Source organism: Corythoichthys intestinalis, chromosome 11, assembly GCF_030265065.1.
Source record: "Corythoichthys intestinalis isolate RoL2023-P3 chromosome 11, ASM3026506v1, whole genome shotgun sequence".
NCBI lineage: Eukaryota > Metazoa > Chordata > Actinopteri > Syngnathiformes > Syngnathidae > Corythoichthys > Corythoichthys intestinalis.
Genome location: NC_080405.1, coordinates 47,207,650 through 47,233,303, shown reverse-complemented (window position 1 = coordinate 47,233,303; position 25,654 = coordinate 47,207,650). Strand labels below are relative to the sequence as shown.

At 38.4% G+C, this 25,654-nt stretch overlaps 1 protein-coding gene across 1 annotated transcript in view; it reads right to left on the bottom strand.

The window, feature by feature from the left end:
- Nucleotides 1–25,654, bottom strand: part of fstl5 (follistatin-like 5) — a 323,171-nt gene that overhangs the window by 35,653 nt on the left and 261,864 nt on the right. The window contains exons 10-12 of the mRNA XM_057850040.1: nt 23,889–24,023; nt 8,131–8,157; nt 7,845–7,963 (exon numbers count right to left, since the gene is read on the bottom strand). Coding sequence (XP_057706023.1) covers nt 7,845–7,963; nt 8,131–8,157; nt 23,889–24,023 — 281 coding nt within the window. The remainder of the gene's footprint in view (nt 1–7,844; nt 7,964–8,130; nt 8,158–23,888; nt 24,024–25,654) is intronic.

Sequence of the window (25,654 nt, the reverse complement as noted above, 5' to 3'; positions counted from 1 at the left end):
CTAAGCTCAGGTATTTTAATTAACTTATTAATTAAAGTGCTATTGCACAGTTTGAAGAGATAGTCGGGAATTTTATTTTGTATTTGCATATAATGCTCTTTTGAAAGTGCAATCTTGGCGAGCCTTTGTTTTACATCTCCTAAAATGTCTTCTGCAACACATTAAATGTTCCAAATCCGCATAGTCGATTAGTCGAACAAACTAGTTGATAGATTAATTGACTACTAAAATAATTGATGGCTGCAGCCCTACTGTATATACGTTTTGCAATATCCCTATATAGCTGGATTCTTTTTGTTGTATCCCTTAACTCATTCTCTGCCATTAACAGTTAGACATAAAAAAACATTTCAACCGGAAAGGCTGGCATTGAGCCATTGACGGTGATAGACATCCAATCCATTTTGACTAGGAGGGTTGGCATCGATCGTTCACAAGCAGCCAATGAGGTCATACTTAAAAATATAGATAAGGCGGAAAACACTCACGTGACTTCAAGTTCTGCTTTAAGACCCCCAATTTGACCAAATTTCAAAATTGTCCTATATGCATGTGTGATACATCATTGGAAAGCTTAAAAAAAATTGAAAAAAAAATTTAAGAAAAATTTGAAACAGGAGGGCATTTAAAAAAAATATATATTTTTTTTAAACAGCAAAACCCTAACTGGAGGCGAGAGCACACGAGAGCAGAATTAAAGACGCCATGATTTTAACAACATATTATCGTATACTTACCTTGTTTCAATCCAAAAACTCCATGTAGCATGTATCATCGAGTGTCAAGACACAGATGTGAATGGCCACAGACGGATTTTGGGGGGATTTTATGGGTGAAACATGGTAATATTACAAGGGTCGTGATGCAGAAATCGCAGACATCAAGGAGTGGTCAAGATGTTCTTTTTCATATAGTTACCCTTTTAAACATTTTTTTTTTTCAATGTTTCTTTGTTTGGATCGATTATTTATCATCTAACATATTGGGGAAAATGCAACAGTAACAAAAAAATACAATTAATCGATAGTTATGAGGTAGATATCCGTGACTTTTTTACAGACGCCATTTTTTCATTGTGATGTAATTTGTTTAAAAGTTTAAAGTTAAGACATCAATTAATGATTCTAAGATAAAAATGACAGACATTTTGATTAATAAATATAATTACTTGACATATTTTTATGGCCCCATTAATTCTTTCCTTAACACAGATCAGTCGTCCTGGTCCCTTTGCAGAAAAACAGCCCCAAAGCATCATGTTTCCACCCTCATGCTTCACAGTGGGTATGGTGTTCTTCAGATGCAATTCAGTATTCTTTCTCCTCCATACACGAGAACCTGTGTTTCTACCAAAAAGTTATTTTTTGGTTTCATCTGACCATAACACATTCTCCCAGTCCTCTTCTGGATCATCCAAATGCTCTCTAGCGAACCGCAAACGGGCCTGGACGTGTACTTTCTTCTGCAGGGGGACACGTCTCGCAGTGCAGGATTTTAGTCCCTGGCGGCGCATTGTGCTTTGTTACTGTGGTCCCAGCTCTCTGTAGGTCATTCACTAGGTCCCCCCGTGTGGTTCTGGGATTTTTGCTCACCGTTCTTGTTATCATTTTGACGCCACGGGGTGAGAGCTTGCATGGAGCCCCAGATCGAGGGAAATTATCAGTGGTCTTGTATGTCTTCCATTTTCTAATAATTGCTCCCACGGTTGATTTCTTTACACCAAGCATTTTACCTATTGCAGATTCAGTCTTCCCAGCCTGGTGCAGGTCTACAATTTTTTTCTCTGGTGTCCTTCGACAACACTCTGGTCTTGGCCGTAGTGGAGTTTGGAGTGTGACTGACTAAGTTTGTGGACAGGTGTCCTTTATACTGATAATGAGTTAAAACAGGTGCAATTAATACAAGGTAACGAGTGGAGCCACGTTAGACCTCGTTATAAGAAGTTAGACCTCTTTGACAGCCAGAAATCTTGCTTGTTTGTAGGTGACCAAATACTTATTTTCCACTCTAATTTGCAAATGAATTCTTTAAAAATCAAACAATGTGATTTTCAGTTTTTTTTTCCCCACATTCTGTCTCTCATGGTTGAGGTTTACCCATGTTGATTACAGGCCTCCCTAATCTTTTTAAGAAGGAGAACTTGCACAATTGGTGGTTGACTAAATACTTATTTGCCCCACTGTAGACATATTGTTCTATCAAACACAACAGTTCTTTTGGCTTAAAATACAGCAGTTCATTTTAAAGAGGAGTGCAAGAGCAGAAACAGCTTTTTCAGTCCTGTCAGTGTTTTCCGATATAAATACATTTTAAAACCTGATGTTTTTTAACCAGATTCCGATCCTCTCAAAATGACCGGGTGGGGTGATTTCCAATCATGTGATTGGATCAGGCACATCCATAGACCAAAAGTTTGCCCTCTGTGTCTTCTTTAAGTGCATCACAAACAGTTCGACAAAAACGCACGACATGATTAGTAGAAGGTCAAGAGTAGTCATTTGAGCGAAAAGATGACATTTCTTTCAGCAGCGGCCTTGTCGGTATAGCGAAGGGTGTGAACGGGGCTGCGGCTATGTCTCAGTGCAACTCATTCTTGGTGTGGGCGTTTGTGTGGGTGAATTAAATGTTAGTTTTTTTCTCTGTATGTATTTTACCTCAACAGCCACCTGAATAAGTTATTTGGGAATTTATTAGACTCCTAAATGCTGTATTTCTGGGAAATATTATGATTTCCTTATGTTTTTGAAAGATTTAAATGAAACGAGCTTTTGGCTATGTAAAAGTGGAAAATATTGCCACAATTCTAATGCAGCATATGTTTATTTGCTGAAGTTGGGAAAAAGAATAATCCATTTATCCACACAAGCATCTCACTGTGAGGAAAAACTTCAAAACAGTTTCTGTAACATGGAGACTTCCTGGAGGGATGAAACCCTCCTGCGCAAGTGAGAAAAAAAGACTCACAAGTAGTTGAATTTAGCAACTTTTATTCTCCCTACATGGTTTCTTAAAACCAAAAGTCTGACTTTCTCTTCAATTCTAATACAGTGGTACCTCTACGTACGAATTTAATTTGTTCCAGGACCTGGTTTGTAAGTCGAAATGGTCGTATGTAGAGTGGGATTTTTCGTATGTGAATACATTTCAGTGGTCAGGAACCTTTTTGACTGAGGGATCCAAAACATCCAACTTATTTTAAAATGTGATTCTACGAGAGCCATAAATAGTGTTTGTGTCTATGTTTGTGTGTGTATATACCGTATTGGCCCGAATATAAGATGGCCCTGATTATGAGACGACCCCCTCTTTTTCAAGACTTAAGTTTGAAAAAAGACTTTTTGAACACCAAATTAATTTTTATGCATAAAATAATTACAGTACATCTGAAACAAATGATTATAACAACATATTTGAGAGAAAAAGCATGTTATTTTACCTCATTCAAATCTTAATATCTGAACATTTAAATATGTAAACTAAAGTCCAATCACATTCGTAAATGAATGGCTTCTGGTTTTTAAAATGTAAATAAACCAATCTATTGTGATAAAACAAAAAAATTGCAATAACTGCATTAACCATCAAAGTAAGGTCTAACTGTAACTGTAGTCTTGAAACAAATCTGAATAAGGAAAAACATTGCAATAAAATAATGCAAACTGGTTCAACTTGAGAGTAGCTGAGATCTGTCATGACAGAACATCGCTTCAATGATATCTGGCGCCATCTAGCCTCGTGAATGGGTATAATGTCTAGACCGCGGATATAAGACGACCCCACTTTTTCAGTCTTATTTCAATGCAAAAAAACAGTCTTATATTCGGGTCAATACGGTATATATTATACTGTATAGTTGCCGAGTTGTGATTGATAAAAATCTTGAGAAAAGAACAACGAAAGCCTTACATCGACACTTGAGTTACAATCGTTGCTCTGTTGCGCACTCACCACTTGGGAAAAAAACAAATTCAAACATGTTGCGTATGTTATTATATTATGTTGCCTATATTTCATGGAAGTGGATGCCACAAACGGGTGGACGTGTGCATCACAGTGGCCGAGACAGGCGGAGTTTCTCAAGGCAGCTGATTTGTGAGTCTCTCTCCTGGGAGTGGCAACAATTTGACAGGTGAAAAAGTAATGAAAATGAAACCGATCACCCGCCTTTGTGACTTTTGAATTTTCCCTATGCAATTTGATATCCTTTATAGACTGGCTGAGCGGAGACTTAACGAGCAACGCGGGCTTTGCAATGCCCATCTCCGTAAAATCTGCGATGGGAGGACCACCAATAGGCACCGGAATGCAGAATATCATGGCAACGTATGTTTGATATGTCCAAGATCAATGTGTGAATGCAGCATCAGCTCATAACAGCTCGTTTATGTCAAGCGAGCCGGCCTGTTCTACATTTAAGAGTACGAGTTTCCCGAGAGCCAGATGCACTCCTCAAAAAAGCCAGATATGGCTCTCGAGCCATTGGTTCTTGACCCCTGCATTATTTTGTAATTCGATTAATTGGTTCCACAGCCCAAAAACTTCCGCTAAATCCTTTATAACTACTCCTGGTACATATACAAATAGCAATTACACATAGCAAAACTATTGCCACCCTAAAAGATAGGCTTGCCACCCCAATTGCCAGCCCACTTGGCACCGATGAAAACTTAAATTTGATATTCACTGCCATCAATTAAGTAGTGGGGTCAGTGAGGATCCTTCTAATAATAATAAGTAAAAAGTAATGTATTTTTAAGACCATAAGGCACAACTAAAAGTTTTCTCCAAAATGGACGTTGTGCTTAATAATGTGGTGCGCCTATTGCGCGGACTGAGTACCGAAATGTGTCTGTCTGACTGAAAAAGTAAGTGAGTAAGTGAGAGCCGCATGAGAACCTTAAAGGAACAAGGTTGTGTGTGATGGAGGCGTGCCCCCAGTAGCTGTAACGTTAGAGTGTGTGCGTTAGTTTAAACAATATTGGTTTGGGGAAGGACCCTCTAAAAGAACATCTACTGCGAAGACCCACTTTCGAATCGCAGTTCAAACCTATGGTGATAAGACACTGCCTAAAGAAAAGAGCTGCCATGTTTGATGGAGACCTAACCCAGTTGTGTAATTCTGATACAGAAGATGAGGACTGGATTTGTGGATTGATTAAGATTTATGTGAGTACTTTGGTATTTTTTTAATGAAGCACAATGGAACTCAGTTTTGCTCCTGCTGCCATTAAAAAAAAAAAAAAAAAAAAAAAAACGCTAGCGCACATGCTAGCGTATGTTTTTCATGCGACCAGTAATGCGGTGCGCCTTGTGTGTGTGTAAGTGTGTGTTTTAAATGCAAAAAATATTACACGGAAATGAATCTGAGCCTTTTAATATACGGTATATATACAGTCATGTGAAAAAAATGACACCCTATGGAAGCCTGTGTGTTTTCTAACATATTTGGTCATATGGAGATATAATATCAATTTTAACAATCTTGAGAGATTCAGGTAATAGAACTAAACAATTAAAACTGAAAAAAAAAAAAAAAACATATTTCATAACTTTCTGTAAAATGTAATTTTAAATGAATGCAATTTTTGTTGAGGAATAAATTAGGACACCCCCACATTCAATCCTACTTAAAATGGCTAAAATCACACACAAGTGTATCACATCAGGTGGACATTAGAACATCATTACCCAGTGTTTTGAAGGAGAATTGCCATATTTAAACCTCACATTTAGTTTGATGTGCACCTGACTGTTGAAGTGAGAGAAAACACCATGGTGAGATCAAAGGAGCTGTCTGAGTCCTTATGAAAGAAGATTGTAGACGCTGATGAGTCTGGTAAGGGATTTCAAAAGATCTCAAAAGAATACAAAATCAGCCATTCCACTGTCTGTAAAACAATGTTCTTTTTTTTGTGTGTGTGTGTGTGTACCTGCAATTAAATCACTGTCTTTTCCAGAGATAAAGAACAACTAAATCAGACATTGACATGTGAACAATTCTTAATTAAGAACTTCATTGGGTGTCCTAATTTATTCACATGAGTATATATATGTTAGTAAAGATATAGTATAAGTATCTTATAGTATAACTTTAGTATGCTAGTATAAGTATATATATTAGGGTTGTTCCGATCATGTTTTTTTTTGCTCCCGATCCGATCCCGATCGTTTTAGTTTGAGTATCTGCAGATCCCGATATTTCCCGATCCGATTGCTTTTTTTTGCTCCCGATTCAATTCCAATCATTCCCGATAATTTTTCCCGATCATATACATTTTGGCAATGCATTAAGAAAAAAATGAATAAAACTTGGACGAATATATACATTCAACATACAGTACATAAGTACTGTATTTGTTTATTATGACAATAAATCCTCAAGATGGCATTTATATTATTAACATTCTTTCTGTGAGAGGGATCCACGGATAGAAAGACTTGTAATTCTAAAAGGATAAATGTACCTTTGTATATTGTGACTAAATATTGCCATCTAGTGTATTTGTTGAGCTTTCAGTAAATGATACTGTAGCCATTTAACTGTTCTGCCCAAATGCATGATGGGAAGTGCAACCATGACTGTGCGTACTGGTACCAATTGATATATCTTTTCTTTGTTGGGAAATAAAATAGGGTGTTAAGAAAAAGATCATTTACTACCTTTCTTCCCTGCATTGCTTCCCACGATATTTCTAATCGTAGGGAGAGGGATTGTAAGGCTTTAGCCAATTAAAAAAAGGCTCCAAAGGCTGCCAAAATTCACTCTATTCATTTTACGCTGCCTTTTAGCTCTCTATATAGGTAAAACGGCGCCATTACAGATTGAACACGACAATGCGTGAGTCGGTCGTGCAGCGCATGCATTAATTGCGTTAAATATTTTAACGTGATAAATTTTTAAAAAAATAAATTACCGCCGTTAACGGGGTAAATTTGATAACCCTACCTTAAGCCTAAACTAAAGACTCTGGATGAGTGTGACGTATTATGTCTGTAACGTTAAATACAATTACGATTTAATAAAAAAAATATATATTAAAAAAAGGCATATTCGATATTTTTTTGCCGATTCCGATACTTTGAAAATGACGTGATCGGACTCGATCGATCGAGACATCTCTAATATATAATATGAAGCAAGTTCCTCTATCAGTTTGTAAATGTGACTTTGTAGTGTTTACATATGATTCAATATGTCTACACATCTACCATATGTTGACACTAGGTGTGTAACCATTACTTCATGTGGATCAATATGGATTTGTTTGGCAAAATTGAATGTAATTTGATGAAAATGCAAAATGATATTTTTTGTCAGCCATTGCGTGAAAAAAAAGTACACACCAAAACTGATTTGATTTTTATTGCTTTAGATAAAGTGAAAATGATTGTTAAATGTCCTCATCATTTTGTATTAATTTGATCAAAGGCCTTTGAATCGAACTGTCGCAGAATTTTGTATCATTGTCCAAAAATTGATGATATACCATCATCAAATATTTGCCGTCCACAAAAAAATTATCGGCCCCTCTTGCCACCTCATAAATATTTTTCTTAATCCGCCCCTGCGAACGTCCAATTCATTGCGACTGGGAGCGACATGTGTTCATTCATTTGACGTTGTGTGCCGTCAATGGCAGCCAGTGACTTAACAAGTGAACTAAAAATATCCCAGCATTAACAGGAAGTAACAGGAAATCTGCAGGAAGTGAATCATAGAGCAAAACATCTCCACATAATTTCTCCAGAATTTACATTTCCTATTTTTTCATACTATTCTGAAAGAAATGTCCACCAATTTTGATGCTGATTTGAACTGCATTTGTATTAGTCCCCCCCCTCACCTTCAGAGCCAGCAGTTTCTCACTAGGCTTGATGTGCCTCTGTATCTCACACGCCACAGGCTGGATAACCTTAATGCCGTCCTGGTAGAACACGTAGAACATGTTTCCGATACCGAAACCTGCAACAACAAAGAACATCACTCGCCTGATAAAATAGGGCCCGCGCTATAGACTATAAAGTAAATAAGACGGCGTCCGATCATTTAATCCCTCTTGTCACAGTTGGCTAACCCTATTACAGGAATTCAATTAAGCCACTTTAATGAATGCAGCCATGCAGCCGTACCTTCATCCCGCCACAGAATGTTAGCCACTGCCAGGGAGAAAAAGAGAACATTGAACATTAAAAGCCACAATCGATAACATCACGTTTGTAAGACTCTTATAGGAATGGTTACCGCCTTGCTATCCGGTGCAACAGATAATTGAGTCCTCTGCTCACAAATAAGGGACGTTTTCTCCAGACCGCCAACACTGTTTACACCTAATGGAATCCACTAAAATCAACAATATAATTTTTTGTAGACACCTGAAATGAGCAGATCAGCGTGGACGTCTTGTTTGGTATTGGTCACGGAAATGTTGCATTAGTTGTATGTGGCACACTTGAACTAAAATGTGTATTTTAAGATTTGATTTTATGACATGAATGATGGACAATGTATTCAGCACATACAGTGGTATGAAAAAGTATCTGAACCTTTAGGAATTTCTCACATTTCTGTAAGTAACTGGTGTTACCTTTCATGTTTTTTTCCTTCAATTTTTTCAAAAAAAAAAAAAAAAAAAGTAACTAGAGATGGGGATTGATACGATTTTTACGATCACGATTCCATTATTGATATTGCTTAACAATTCGATTCTTTATCGATTCTCTTATCGATTCTAATTTGAGGAAAAAGAAGAACAAACGTTTTGATTGGCATCGAGTTTGTCAAATCAGAAGTCACAACCTTACACATTCACAACAAGGTCAAAAGAGGCCCAAAGCCTCAATGTTAACTGTGGCAATAAGTGGCAAATGCACAAGAATGCGTAACATTTTACTGAAACATTTTTCTAATAGAAATAAAAAATATTGGTATAAATTGGCATATAGGTCGTTGCTCTGCCTTTGGCAATATGTGTTAAAGCAGGGGTCCCCAAACTTTTTCCTGGGAGGGCCACATAACTTTTCCCTTCTCTGATGAGGGGCCGGGGTCAGTTTGTAACAGAAAAAGTGTGACGATTGCAGGAGTGCAAAATGTAAAAAAGTATTGTTTTTCAGAAAGCCACAATCAAATAACACTTTCTGGATTCTTCACGGAACAAAAGTAAATAAAATAATAATATAATATAATATAATAATAATAAATAATAATAACACTATTAATTGAATAGATAATAACCAAATAAGCCTCTTTCAGTTCTTCACAGAAAAAGGCCAGGAAATAAATAACACTATTGAGATAAAAAATAATAATAAATTCAAAATGCTCTCTGGTATTGTTCAGGGGACTGGACCAAATGTGGAGGCGGGCCCTAGTTTGGAGAAAAAATAACAATTTAACAGTTAAAGTGTATTATTTACCATTATATTGAAATGCATGCCTTTTAGTTTTTATGGTGCTTTCACGCCCAAGTGGGGGCGCCCTTGCGCTTCCTCACGCGAAGAAGAACGCGCTCACGTGAAGAAGAGCGCGCTTACACGCGAAAAAGAAGTGCCGCATCCAAGCGAGTGAGCGAGTTAGCGAGAGAGGGAAACACTGCTACAAGCCTACGTTCTTTGTTAATGTTTGTAAAATATCTACAGAGGCAACGCCTGTATGTATCATCTTTTGTGTTGTTGTTGTGTGTTTCCACTCGCGATCGGACACTTAAATCCAGTTGTGTAGTGGTGTGAACGATGTGCAAATGCTAACGAACGCATGCTACCTGTGTTATTACTGTATTAGCTGCTAATCATCACTGATTTACGTTGATGCAAACCTGTTTGTTATTGGGGGCGAAATTGATTTCATTTCTATTTTTAGTTCCACTTTTCAAGTGATGGTTCAATAAAGTCAGCAAATTATACGTACGTCTTCTGCATCGTCATTTGGGAGTTTAGCTAGCCAGGACTGAGCCTTAGCGTCTCGGTGAGGACAGTGCAGTCGTATTCCCTCCCGATGCAGTTATCTGCACCTTGCAATGACTGCAAGCCGCTTTGTTGTAATTTTTCCTCGTGAAGTGAAGACACACTTTTGAGCGTTTGAACCTACGTGCTGTCATTGTTATGTTTACGGCTGCAATGCTCGTACTAAACCATCATAACCTTTCATTTTCACCCTCTTTCCTGGTGAAGTGTTGCCAAACTTTGGAGCGAGTGGTTCTTGGCGCCATGCTAGTTTGATGCATCTGGACATCAAGACACGTCACGACGCAATATGCGTCTTTAGCAATCGTTAAAGGGATCGTTAAGGCTTTTTCATTGTCATGTCGAGGCCTCAAAACACCAGGAACCGGTTCGGAATTGGAAAAGGATTTCGATTCCCATCCCTAATAGTAATCTTTGCTATGTTTGGAAGTCATTTAATGTTGTGAATCAACCGTTAAAGTTGTTAAAATTGCTCCCGTTTTTGCATTAGTTCCCTTCTGTCTACTTTCGACATGTGAAAGTTTTAAAACTCTTTCATCATTTAAAGATAGATTCAAGTCAAGATTTTGCCGATTTAGGAGTATTTTAGATAAAAAGTTACTTAGGTTCGCTAGGAAGGTTCACTACAACAGAGCCTTTCTGAGAAGTCTACTGCTTTAAGATAGCGGCTGTTTACCAACACCGGCAAGTGAATCATTTCGCATCTAGTTCATATACATGTGATATCTAGTGTAGCATCATGTGGGCGTAGTTTGTAGGCTGTCGGCTCCAGTCAGGTTTTATTGGTATAGTTTTGCAACGGCGTCACAACTACCTACTTCCCACTCCCGCTCTTCTCTCTCCGTCGCTGACTTTTCGCGCGTCATTCAACCAATGTAGTAATGCGTAGTAATGCGCATTGTCTTGTTGCCGAAACGGTGACAAAATCCGAATGGAGAAAAAAAAAAAAAGGTACAGATTTTGAATGTACGGCGTACACATTTAAAAATCGGTCGCCAACGGGCTTACACTCACATGGGATTCACACGATTACTGGGTTCTAGATCACAGAGCTGATTTGTGTACACTCTACCCCTTTCATTCACTTAGCCTATAGATTCCGCCACCCTCGTCCCCTTCTTTCCCTGGTCAACAGGCCCCCTACATGGTGTCAACTGGAAATACATCTAGCTGACGATAGCACCAACATATCAATAGTTAGTGTAGGCGTTCAATGTATTTCTTGTTGTTGTTTGTGTTTCTTTTCTTTCTTGTCTTGTGTTTCTTCTGTTCCCCCACAACCCCTTCCTGTTCGCTGCTTTGTCATAATAAACAAGGTATGTTGTATGATCACAATGGGAGTATGTCATACTCTCAATGTGAAACATTAAAACTGTTCAGACCAACCAGACACTTAGACTTCCATTCTCCATGTCAAACAGCTGAACAGGACAGGTTAAAAAAAAAAAAATCAGTGCTCACTTGTACAAATTACACCAAAACTGTACAACTTGACAGGATCAGCATGTTTTCATTTTTCTAGATCCAGTTTTACTTTAATTTCTAAACTTCGAAATAATATTTCAGTCTGGACCCAATAATGACATAAGGGATGGAGTATGTATTCAGTGCTCACTGCTTTGGCTTACCTCAGATGCCCCCTGCAACTAAATCATCTTTCAAACTAAGGTGATTGTGATGCATCATTAATGCGGATTAATGGCCAATCTTTCTGGTCTTAGAAGGAGCAGACCCTGTTTTTTTCATTAAAGTCATTGTGAGATGGCTAATGACGCTTGCAGTGCTACCCCAGATTCTGAGTACTTCTAATCACTGGATAACAAAGACCTTTCTGTCACAATCTTGAAAATTCACCCAGGTCAAGGTACTGCTAACTGTATTCTACTTTTTGAAAAAAGAACAAATTCCCTTCAACGACATTCTGAACTTGAATTCTATGAGTAGGAACCGCTTGTTACCTCACGATACGATACGATTTGCGATACAAAGCTCACGATAACGATGATCTGACGATATGGCGATACAACGATTATCGAAACATTGGTAAGGAAATCATTCTAGGATATTCTACAAACAACTAATAAACAGAAAACCAAGCTTCTGCTGCGAATTGGAATGAGTTTATCACTAGTAGAAGTCTAATCCATTTGAACTGGGAGGGTGGCAGCGGATGAACATTCATTCGCTGCCATCCCTCCCACTTCAAACGGATTGAACGTCCATGGCCGTCATTGGCAGCCAATGCCAGGCAATGAGGTAATTTTGGGACATTTCAGGTCATTTACCTGTTGATTTTCAGTTACTTCCTGTTGATTTGGGGGTAATTTATGGGTCACTTCCTGTTTATTTTGAGTTACAGAAAAGGAAGTGACCTGGGAATCACCCAAATGATTAGGTAGTGACTCAGACTCGAAAGAAAATGACCTGTAAATGAACAGCAAGTGCCCCGAAAAATCGGACAGAATGACTGCGAATGCTCTGGGGTTGAATTAGTACTGCAACGATTAATCGATTAACTCGAGTATTCGTTTAGAAAAAAAAGATTCAAATAAAATTTTGCTGCTTTGAGTATTAGGGTGTTAAGAAAAAGATCAACTAAAACCTTTCTTCCCCACATTGCTTCCCACGATATTTCCAATTGTTGAGAGAGGGATTTGAAGGCATTAGCCAATTAAAAAAAAGGCTCCCAGGGCTGCTAAAATTCTCTCTACTCATTTACGCTGCCTATTAGCTCTATATATAGGTTAAACAGCGCCATTATAGATTGACCGCGACAATGCGTGAGTGGGTCGTGCAGCGCATGCGTTAATTGCGTTAAATATTTTAACGTGATTAATTTAAAAAAAATTAATTACCACCGTTAACGCGATAAATTTGATAGCTCTACTTTAAGCCAAAACTAAAGACTCTGGATGAGTGTAAGACATTTTGTCTGTTACGTTAAATACAATTAGAAAACGATTTAATTTTAAAAAATATATATACATATATATATATATATATATTTAAAAAAGGCATGTCCGATATTTTTTTGCCGATTACGATACTTTGAAAATGACGTGATCGGACCTGATCAATACATCTTTAGTCATGACAGAACATCGCTTCAATGATATCTGGCACCATCTAGCATCATGAATGGGTATAATGTCTAGACCGCGAGTATAAGATGACTCCCTCTTTTTCAGTCTTATTTCAATGCAAAAATCACTGTCTTATATTCAGGCCAATACGGTATATATACCGTGTGAGGCTCAGCTCAGGTATTTTAATTTCTTATGTCCCTTATCCGATCACTCGATTATTCGAAATAAATAGTTCATCGATTAATCGGCTACTAAAATAATAGATAGCTGCAGCCCTATTTCGAATGAACGAACGTTCCCAGTCTAAATGGATTGGGCGTCGAGGACCGTCAATGGCAGCCTTAGAGTTACCTGAGACACTATTATGGTGGAAGGGTTTGGTAGCAACTTGTTTGTTCCTTTTAATTTTTTATCTTTTCAGACATTGACACCTTTTTAAAACGATATCTGATATATCTTGGCAGGAGCATATCGATAATCTTTCGGGATACATAGTATCACAATATATCACCATTTCGATACTTTTTCAAACCCCTATTGGATTCCATGCAAATTCAACACTTTGTCCTTAACACCGACCTTCCCTGTCTATTGTCTGCCCGTCCTTCCGTCAAGGCACTCCCGTCTTCTATTTCCCGACGCACCGTCCAATTTGCGGGCCAATTGGCGCCGATGCTAATCTGTCCTCCCGCGCTCATTCTACTGCCGAACGGCACTGGGAAAGAGACAAAACGGTGGGGGTTGGGTGTAATCTTTGAAAAAGGGGAAAAAAAAGGCTTTGTCGAGTGTTTCTAACCCCCGTGCACTCTTGCGTCCCGTTTTCAGCTCATTAAAAAGCGTCACAAAAGGAGTGCTGTGTCGTCAGCAAAATGGATGGCGGGTGGAAAACGGGAAAAACAATGGCGTTCATGTGAGAGCTTGCCAAGGATGGAAACCAAATAGAAACAGAGTGGAGTTGTGCAAGTGCCATATTGATGCTATTCATCACCCGGGGTCGCAAAGACTGCGGCTGTTGGACGCGTGCAAGGGGCCCATAAATCAACTTCAATGTTCATAACACGAAAAAAAAAAAAATCCGGCGAACGGCAGTGGGCAGTTGCTTCAGTCATGTCACTCGTGATGAGGTTACACTGAGGTTACACTGTGACTGACTAACAGCAAAGGCCACCCAGGACAGACTGTTCATAAATATGCCTGCAGTGGATTTGTTTACATGGACGAAATTTCTTAATTTCGATCAGTGTTCGGGTTAAAATTATGATCGGATGCACTGTGTTCATGGACACTAAAAATATTGATCTGATTAGGTCTTGCATGGTCATGCTTCAGAACGTCAGTTGGAACAAATTATTTTGATGTGTGCAGAATGATGCTGCTAAATGATAAAGCTGTGTTTTTATATATGGCGGAAAACACAGACAAGACTGAAAAAGCAGTTTCTGCTCTTGCGCTCCTCTTTAAAAGAAACTCCTGTATTTCAAGCCAAAACAACTGTTGTGTTTGATAGAACAACATGTCTATATGCTGCCATAGCAGATTCATGGCGTATTAAGCCCCCGAACTATTTTTAATTTGTCCATTTTACCCTGAAAACCCCCGTTTACAGACGTTGCGCAACCGCTTTTGTTTCAACCCAGCCATAAAACGAAGGTAATTAATTATATTTATTATTCAAAATGTCTGTTGTTGTTAGCTTAGAATCATTAATTGATGTCTCATCTTTCGTTTAAAAAAAAAATCGACTTTAAAATTTTTTTCACTCGCATATTTTAAACTTTTAAACAAATTATTTCACAATGAAAAAAATGGCATCTGTAAAAAAGTCACAGATATCTACCTCATAACTATCGCTTCATTATATTTTTTTTGTTACTGTCACATTTTCCCCGATATGATAGATGATAATCAATCCAAACAAAAAAAAAAAATTTGAAAAAAAAAAAAAAAACGTTTAAAAGGGTAAATATATGAAAAAGAAAATCTCGACCACACCTTGATGTCTGTGATGCGACCCTTGTCATAATACCATTTTCACCCATAAAATCTCCCTTAAAATATGGCTGTGGCCATTCACAGCTTTGTCTTGCTACATGGAGTTTTTGGATCGAAACAAGGTAAGTACGTGATAATATCTCGTTAAAGTCATGGCGTCTGTAATTCTGCTCTCGCGTGCTCTCACCTCCAGATGGGGTTTTGCTGTTTAAAAAACATTTAAAAATTTTTTTAAAAAAGCCCTCCAGTTCAAATGTTTTCTTCTCCCAGAAAATAAAGATTTTAAGCTTTCCAATGATGTATCACACATGCATATCGCACAGTTTTGAAATTTGGCCAAATTGGGGGTCTCAGAGCGGAACTTCAAGTGACCTGAGTGTTTTTCGCCATATATTTTAAATATATATGCATAATAATAACGTAATGTATATGGCAGAAAACACAGACAAGACTGAAAAAGCAGTTTATGCTCTTGCACTCCTCTTTAAAAGAAACTGCTGTATTTTAAGCCAAAACAACTGTTTTGTGTTTGATAGAACAATATGTCTATATGCTGCCATAGCAGATTCATGGCGTATGAAGCCCCGAACTATTTTTAATTTGTCCGTTTTACCCTGAAAACCCCCGTTTACAGACGTCGCACAACTCTTTTGTTTCAACCCACCCATGAAACGAAGGTAATTAATTATATTTATTATTCAAAATGTCTGTCGCTTTTAGCTTAGAATCATTAATTGATGTCTCATATTTTGGTTTTAAAAAAAAAAAAAAAAGAGTGAAAGAAAATGTTTTAAACTTTTAAACAAATTTTTAAAAATTGTGGGGGGGGGGGGGGTGCGCTACTTCGCGGCTTTTCACTTATCGCGGCGGGTTCTGGTTCCCATTAACCACGAAAAACGAAGGATCACTGTACATCGTAACCCAACGACTATCTCTACTGGCTTCACAGGAAAGATCATTTTGTTCCCAAATTTTGGAATAAAGTGTTTTCATGTGTGCTGATCGAATTATCATTTGGCATAAACCACTCCTCCTTGATCGGAATGGGCTGGACATTTCCGGGGTGTGTGTATATGAAGCATTTTTACTTAAACAAGGCTTTTAATCTGAATAAAAATGTCCATTTAAACATACCTATTTGCTCATTCAGAGTAGAGAGCAGGATTAGAAAACTTTATGTGTGAAAGTAATAATATCGGATATATTTTTTTATTATCGAAAGCAGTTTCATACTCGGCGGTCGTGGACAAACATCTCCCTCCGATCAAATGGTACTATGTTGAGCCCACAGCACTCCGTCACGCTAGGTTTCAGCTGCCCTTGAAGGGAATATTCTCAAGAACTAGCTCTTGTTTTAAAGGAAATAGTATTGCAAAGTTTCTGAATGCCTAAAGGCATCCTGACAAACAAAAGCTACATGATAAGAGAAGTCGAAATATGTGTATTGACGTTTACAATGGCTCCCAATTGTGTCTCACGGTGGTATTTTTCATTGCGTTCTGGCCTGCTCTGTGCAATCTCAACATAAGGAGCAGAATTTTTCCATTCAAAACAGTTTAGCACTGAGCCTATAGTGTATGGATTAAATGGAATCTTCCGCCTATTGTTGTTTTGTCCATTATCTACTGTCAGCGACGAGGGAGGCTTGCCAAGTTGAATAAAATAATTGAATTTATTTCAATACTTTCTGAAGGAGATCAAATCTTAAATCAAATCAAGGTCATTGAACAACTAGAAAACAGACGGAAATGAAGCTCTTGGCTCATCTTCAGGCTCCATACAATCCAATACAACAAAGGCCAGTCAATTTAGTTTTATTTTCGCAGTACAACACCCAACTTTTCAGCCCACTAGCTTTCCAAGACACCGTGTTCTGTTCCCGCTGAGGTCATTTCTTATCTAACAGACCTTCACTGTGAGTCATAAAGTTTGATGAGGAGGATTTAGCGCAGTCGTGAGACCAGACGGCTATCCGCAAGCACTGATGTGCCAACGTTTTGACGAGCTCTTCTTCGCTACGGCCTGATGATGGCCTTAGAGTAAGCTTGTGATGTACTGTAATGAAATTATCTTTTTTAATGTACTGTCAACACAACAGAAGTTGCGCTGATTAAAATGGATGGAACTACTCTCACTCCCCCTACTTCCAAAATGTGCAAAGGTCAAAATAAGATTACTTTAAAGCCACTAAAAAGTTGGAAAGAACAAAGGCACTCCAACTTAAGTCCCCCTAATATTGCTCAGATTCAAATTAGGTCCACACTGATACTATTTTGTGCAGGGTGTAAGAATGCAGCATATTGAATAGGGGGGCTGCAGCATTAGCAGCTAGCTGGCTAGTGTTAGCTTTTCGCTTACATTAGCAGCTTAATGGCTGGCTTTAGCTTCTGTCTCCTCAGGCTCGTGAGCAACTGGGTGGCTTAAACAGGCAGATTGAAAAACGCTGGCAATGGAGGGAGTTTGTTTCTTTCCTCTCATAGATGTTATGTGCGTGGACGATTTAGCCTGGGACTCTAGCGCCTTCATGCCCATTGTACCCAGCAGATTTTTTTTTTTTTTGCATGAATGAATGAATGAATGATGCAAAAAGCCTCTCGAACACACTGCTGTCCACTGGTTTGTTAGGTTTTGTGTTGGTTCCCTCCCAGTGTGTCCCTGTGATTGCCCATTGATTTCACCTGTTGTGACTGCTCCTAGTGTATCCTCCAATCTGTGTCCTCCTGTGTCACTCATCTGTTCCTCGATGTCTCGTTACTCCTTGTCTGCGTGTGTGTTTATAAGCTCCCCGATTCTTTTCATTCCTTGTTGCGTTATTGTCAATGCCCATGTGCACGTCAGCGTTTGTTCCCAACAGTTTTTGCCGTCCAAGCTCTTGTGTTCCTCAGTAAGTTTTTTTTTATACCCAGTCTTTTGTTATTAACAGTTTTGTTTGCCTCTGTACTTTCTTTGGATCATCACAGCCTTTGTTTTGGACTTTGTTTTTTGTTTGGCTTTCATTAAATCAAATTTTTGCACTGCCGGTGGGCATCACGTTTTTTCCCGTAATTGGGTCCACACAACACCTGCCCGCCCGCGTTACCTGACCAAAGGCGAAAGAAGTGTTTACTAGGGTTGGAAAAACCGAGGCTTTCCGAAACAATGAACCAATTTTAAGACAATTGCCCTAAATTGAATTACTATTTCGAGGTGTTTGACACACTGCAAGATCTCCATCTACTGAATAAACAGTGCACGTTTCTTTTTAAAACTAAACTTCTCAATTTGCCTGAGCATTGCATATCTTCAATATAATTAAGTGGATGTCGTCTATTTCAACCGTGGGATCGTGTCGTCAATAAGTGTGATTTACACAATTAAAGTTCACCTTTTTAAGCCTGTGTCATTGCTTTGTCTGTGAAGATGTGTTCAAAGCAGTATTTGTAATACACGACAGTGCTAGTCTTGTAAGTGGCTTGTCCTAGATGTCGGGGAGTAACTCTGTATTGTTACTTTTTTGTAAAAACTAGAGTACGGTAAGCACAGTACACAGGGGGGAATGTGTCGTATTTGTATATATTCCAAATATCTAAACGTATGCCACTAGTTGTGAATAAATGTAATTAAAATAAAGTGATAATGATATTCTCACTCCTCACTTGAAAATGAGCAAATGTTTGTAATGGTAAATGGTGTTATACTTATATAGCGCTTGCACTCGCGAAAATTCCTCCTCTCAAAAAAACGTGAATAACTGTGTTATTCTGCCACTTTTTATTGCGTTCCTACCGATTAAGTGGGCGGGCTCCCATCAAGTTTTCATTTTCCTGTGGAAACAGTGTGACTTGCTGACACATCTGTGACGTTCGGGGCCTCGTCAGCAGCGGTCACGTGATTTTTGGCTTGGTCGACGTTGTTTTCAGAACTCTGCTTTGACACGCCTTTACTTCATTTGCTCGAATCGGATTCGAGCAGGAAGGCTCGAGCGTCCGATCTCTAGTGTTTACTCAACCACGCTTTGTTGAATTTACATTTCCCCCATCTCTCTAATATGAAATGTATGGCCAGGTGTAAAAAAAAAAAAAAAAAAAAATCCGCGTCTGTGTAGTGCAGAGCTTTTTAAGTTGAAAATTCTTGTAAATAAATGTGTACATTTCTATAGATATGAACGAAAAACATTCTAGATATTTGGTTAAAAAAAAGGTGCAGTTATCATTCATTTTACGTAAATATTTCAAGCTAATGTTACGCTAATTTTTTCCATTCATTTCCTTTTTTTACACAACGTTTCAAAGTGCATGCATGGTGCTATTCTATCCTCGACCAAATCACACTTGAGACATTCCTGCCTGCTTGTGAGCACTAAAACTTTTGTCCTAATTCCACTTAAATCCAGCTTTAGAACGCGCGTTTGTTTTAATTTATCACAGTGTTACGACGCTCTGCCTGGCCTGGCCCCCTTCGGGAAGCCGTGGCACAATGTCTGTAGTAGCTTTATCGTCTTCTGAAAGAGAAGTATATGGCCCCGTTTATTTATTTAGTCAAAATGACAAATGACACTTTTGAGGAGAAATGAGACACAGAGAGGTTACATACATCATAAATTTTAAGACCCAGATATGAAAATTCAATACTTTTTCAAGATTTTATAATGTATTATTTACAAATTCATAAATTCATAAAACTTTTTAAACCTCCCGGGAACCCTGAGTAACACAAAATTACTGCATAGTCACTTGACTTTAAACTAAATGCTATCGTAGCTTGCTCAGACACTGCATTACTCATTGAAGGCCATTCAAACATGAGTAATAATCCCCCAAAATTGTGCATGTTAACCATTGTCTTGTGTTAGAAATCAGACCATATTTTTGCTAGTGAATTAAATTTGATCTGTAAATTAACTTGGCCTAAAAATACTAAACCTTTGCAGTATATTGTCTTTGGGTCAAGATTGACCCGTTTTCAAGTTTGGATATGTCAGAAGTACCATTGATTTTTGCATACCAAATTTTGAAAACGGGTAACTCTGACCCCAACACAATACGAGAGTTAAAAGACTACCGTTAATCCCATTAAAAGTTGCCAGCAGGTCAAATAACACTACCATAAACCCACCCGAATATGAATAGGTGAAACTGACACTACCGTAAATGCCTCAAAAGTTGTGCAGGTACAAATAAGACTACTATAAATCTCCCAAAAGCACAAATTTCAAAACAAGACTGGAGTTGTGCTGCCTCTAGGTTGGACAGGGTGCTTGTGTGTCTCCACTTAACGAGTCTGTAAATGCCAGCAGTTATTTGAATAATAAGCCCAGTCAATATGTCAACAAACAACATTATTCCAAGACCACTTCGTGGAAATTTGCATGTATTTTTTCCAAATAATAAGTCGGGCACACTAATTAACTGTGACCTTTTATCAAATGTCACACGTTCTTTGGGGGTTGGAGAACAGTTGTCAGCATGCGGCTGCACTCCTCAGTGTAATTAAGCTCCCCAAACCACACAAACACTCACATGCACACACCCCATCTCCAACTGCTGTTAAAGGTGTTTGGTGTCTCACTATGGAATTATCGCACCAACCATTTGGACATTCTTAAAGTCTGAAGAAGTCACCCATGGTGTTGTCCATTGAGTTTTCATATAGTTTTCATATCTTATCCTAGCTTGGATGCTACGGCACTGTAACCTCTTGTGTTTTAGCGTTAGAAACAGGTTGCTACAAACATTTTCCGTTTGAATAGTGTCAACTCTTTGGCGAACAAACATGAGCGTTTAAAGCCACTTTAAATTAATTGGATGTCTGTCGTTGACAATAACAGGCAAAGAGTTAATTGTAGGTCACTTCCTTGCAAATGTACAATGTATCACAAAAGTGAGTACACCCCTCGCATTTCTGCAGATGTTTAAATATATCTTTTCATGGGACAACACTGACAAAATGACATATTCCACTGAGAGAAACATGAACTCCAACTGTACTGTGAAATACTGCAGCAGAGCATGATCCCCTCCCTCCAGAATGTGGGTCGCAGGGCAGTGTTCCATCATGACAATGACCCAAAACACACCTCCAAGATGACCACTGCTTTACTGAAGAGGCTGAGGGTAAAGGTGATGGACTGGCCAAGCATGTCTCCAGAATTGAACCCAATAGAACATCTTTGGGGAATCCTCAAGTGGAAGGAGGAGGTGTGCAAAGTCTCAAATATCCGGCAGCTCTGCAACGTCGTCATGGAGGAGCGGAAGAGCATTCCAGTGGCAACCTGTGAAGCTCTGGTCAACTCCATGCCAAGGAGCGTGAAGGCAGTTCTGGATAATAGTGGTGGCCATACAAAATATTGACAGTTGACATGTTGTATGTTATTATTGACAACTTTCACTAAGGGGTGTACTCACTTTTGTTGCCATGGGTTTAGATATTAATGGCTCTATTTTGAGTTATTTTGAGGGGAAAATAAATTAACTCTATTATATAAGCTGCACACAGAGTACTTTTCATTGTGTCAAAGTGTCATTATGTTGGTTTTGTTCCTCGGGGCGCTACACACATTTACACTTTTTTTTTTTTTTTTTTTTTTTTTTTACATTTTATCAAAGTTTTCACCAGTGTTCACCTGGCTGTTGAGTTTGGTGAGGTTTGAAGCTTTCTGAGCGGGTCAAATTGGGGCTCAAAGCTCAAATCCAATATTGAACCATTTTCAGTCAATCAATGTCTTTATTTTCGATGTACATTGTTGAAAACCGCCAACAATTGCATCTCAGATGTGAATAGAAAAAAAAATTGACTGCTTTCACTCAAAAAACTTCTAGATCTTATAAAAAAAAAAAAAAAAAAACATATTTCTTACCCCAAAATATAATTATGCTTGATAACACACATCACTTGAAAACATGTTTTCCCCACGTGTTTCAATTGAATTTCCATTTGTGTCAAGCTAGTTCTAGTTAAGTTTTAAGTTAGTCTAAACTTTAAGTACTGATAGGATTTTGAGTTTTTGCAGCGTTCAAAATAAATGTATGATACCTGCTGTATTGGAGTATATAGGGACCAGTGCTACTTGGTGTTTTATTCAACAATGACTACTGAGCTAAAACTGACAGTTAGCTTTATTATGTTTTAATTTTACACCCTCATCACTCTACAGCGCTGTGTTTTTACAGATTAAATAAAGCCTGTATGTAAGACACGTTAGCCACGCATCGACAGTGATCATAATAGAAACCTCGCCCTCCGAAGGGCTATCGTTATGTGAGCGAGTAACGTTATATTTATTAGCGCTGAGAAGTCGACTGCTTAAAGATGGCGGCTGTTTACTAACGCTGCCCAGACGCGGCCGAGTCTGTCATTTTGCATCTAGTCCTAAATGCATGTGATATCTTTGAGACGCATCGGACACTACCTGCTACCACACTAGCATGCGGGCGTAGTTTTTAGCAACGTCGGCGTAGTTTGTAGCGGCTGTCGGCTGCAGTAAGGTTTTTTTTTTTTTTTTTAAATTATTGGTTCTTCCTCTACGCACGTGACGTCAGCGCGTTGTCCCGCATTAAAAGTTGTCTGGGCAAAACGTGATGCTTAGAGCTGGCAAAATTAAAGGATTCCTTGAGGTGAATAAATTTACTTGGATCAGATTTTAAACTCGAGTTACTCGAGTTGCTCGGGTATTCGTTTATGCTCTAATGATAATAATAATAAAACCGAGGAACCACAATAGGTTACCTAAAAAAAACATTGTCATCTGCATGTCCATACTGTTCAATTATGGATGTGTCCAAAGTCAAATAAAATCAAATGAACTTTTAATATGTTTAGACCAAATCACAACAACAGCTATCTCAAGGAGAAAACAAAACATGTTTTAAGGTGCAGTAGCCCTACGCTGGATTTCGACCTACTTGAGCACTGTAGCTTTTTATTTATTTATTTATTTATTTTGCCCCCCCACCCCCCACCCCCAGGTAAGACTAATGCCCACCCACACCTGGCATCCTGGTAACACCACCGGACTACGCTTCTGATCACAATACATATTTGATTTATAGTACTTCCCCACTGTGCAAATAGAACTCTGTAATAAACTAAGGACCCCTTGTAAAATTACCTTCGTTGAGTGGTTTAAGTTCTTAGAATGGCGGACTGAATAGACATTTTTATAAAAACCTATTTAATTTCATTTTGAGGGTTAAATGACTGGAGGACAGGAATGACAAAAGCTTTCATTTTTCTGTCCAGACATTCCAACACCTCTTTGCCTTTTTTGTGCTCTGGGTTTAACAATGGACTGTGAGCTGCGCTACTTTCTACTTTCGATGCCTTATTCATTCCGTGAGGGAAATTCAATTACAAGCCTGCTGTGGGGTCAAGTTTTTATCATTTTTTTTGTCTGCTAATTTCATTCTTACTGCACTCCAGTCTGTCTTCAATATGTTTCACGGTTTTTAACCAACGAGTGAAAAAACTGCTTCCCTTATGAAACAGCCAATTGAGGCTATTTTTTACTGAGTAAAACAGCAAGAATGTACCAATGTTCTCAAAAAGCTGGACCCGGCAATATGATATGACGGCCTCTGAAGGTCAAAATATTTCTTACGAGAGCCACACTCCACTTTGCCGTCAATAAAGTGCGTTTGGGAGCAGATGACTTATTTTCCAGGCCTGTTAAATGGTCTGTCGTGGCCCAGACGGTGACAGTCTGCTGCTAACTGGCACAAAAGCGATGCCCTTCACAGTGTGCCAATTGTTTCTGCTTTGTCAGGCTTTGTTGATGCGCTCTGCCACTATTTGTTATTTTCCTCGCTGAGGCTCTTTCTCCGCTGCACCGGAAGTCAAGGGCAGACATTTTTAATTGTCTTGACGCTGACTTACGGGTTTTGCGGGCAGAGTCCTCCACAAAGAGTGAAGAGATATCCTCGTCCACACCCGCCTGGTTTCTGGCAATGCAGGTATAAGCGCCGGTGTCCTCGAAGCGCACGTTGCTGATGTGCACCTCACTGCCATTAGCTGGAAAGAGAGGATACACAAAGAATAAGTGTTTCTCAAAGCATTTTCCACAAAGAAGAAAAAAAAAAAAAAAAAAAAAAAAGACTTCCACATTAGAGGTGCAACAATTAATCGATCAATCGACAACTACCGTATTTTTCCGGACTATAAGTGGCATTTTTTTTTTTTAATAGTTTGGCTGAGGGTGCGACTTATTCTGTGACTTATGTGTGAAATTATCAACACATTATTATATCATTTCACATGTTATTTTGGTGTTTTGGAGTGACACTGATGGTTTGGTTAACTTGTTAGCATGTTCTTTATGCTATAGTTATCTGAATTACTCTTAATAGCTATGTTACGTTAACATACCGGCCACATTCGCATTAGGGTTGTTCCGATCATGTTTTTTTGCTCTCGATCCGATCCCGATCGTTTTAGTGTGAGTATCTGCCGATCCCAATATTTCCCGATCCGATTGCTTTTTTTTTCTCCCGATTCAATTCCAATCATTCCCGATAATTTTTCCTGATCGTATACATTTTGGCAATGCATTAAGAAAAAAATGAACAAAACTCGGACGAATATATACATTCAACATACAGTTGTTGTTTATTATGACAATAAATCCTCAAGATGGCATTTACATTATTAACATTCTTTCTATGAGAGGGATCCACGGATAGAAAGACTTGAAATTCTTAAAGGATAAATGTGACTTTGTATATTGTGACTAAATGTTGCCATCTAGTGTATTTGTTGAGCTTTCAGTAAATGATACTGTAGCCATGCCCAAATGCATGATGGGAAGTGCAACCATGACTGTGCGTAGTGCTACCAATTGATATATCTTCTCTGCGTGGGGAAATAACATAGGGTGTTATTATTATAGGGTAAGAAAAAGATCAATTACTACCTTGCTTCCCACGTTATTTCTAATCGTAGGGAGAGGGACTGTAAGGCTTTAGCCAATTAAAAAAAAGGCTCCAAACGCTGCCAAAATTCACTCTACTCATTTTACGCTGCCTTTTAGCTCTCTATATAGGTAAAACGGCGCCATTACAGAATCAGCGCGACAATGCGTGAGTGGGTCGCGCAGCGCATGCATTAATTGCGTTAAATATTTTAACGTGATACATTTTTTTAAAAAATTACCGCCGTTATCGGGATAGATTTGATAACCCTACCTTAAGCCTAAACTAAAGACTCTGGATGAGTGTAACAAATTATATCTGTAACGTTAAATGCAATTAGAAAACAATTTAATCAAAATATATATATATATTTAAAAAAGGCATGTCCGATATTTTTTTGCCGATCGATCGGGACATCTCTAATTTGCATTTCGTTGTTCATGCATCATGTAACATTATCATATTGTACACTTATTCAGCGTGTTATTATCTATTGTATTTTTTACTTTAAATTGCCTTTCAAGATGATTCTCTGTGTTGGATTTTATCAAGTAAATTTCACAAAAAAATGCGACTTATGCTCCGGTGCGACTTATATATGTTTATTTCCTCTTCGTTGGGCATTTTCATACCTGTCAAGTTGTACGGTTTCGGCATAATTTGTACAAGTGAGCCCTGATTTTTAAATGTGTATGCCGTATGTTCAAAATTTTTCATGCATTACGTTTTTTTTTG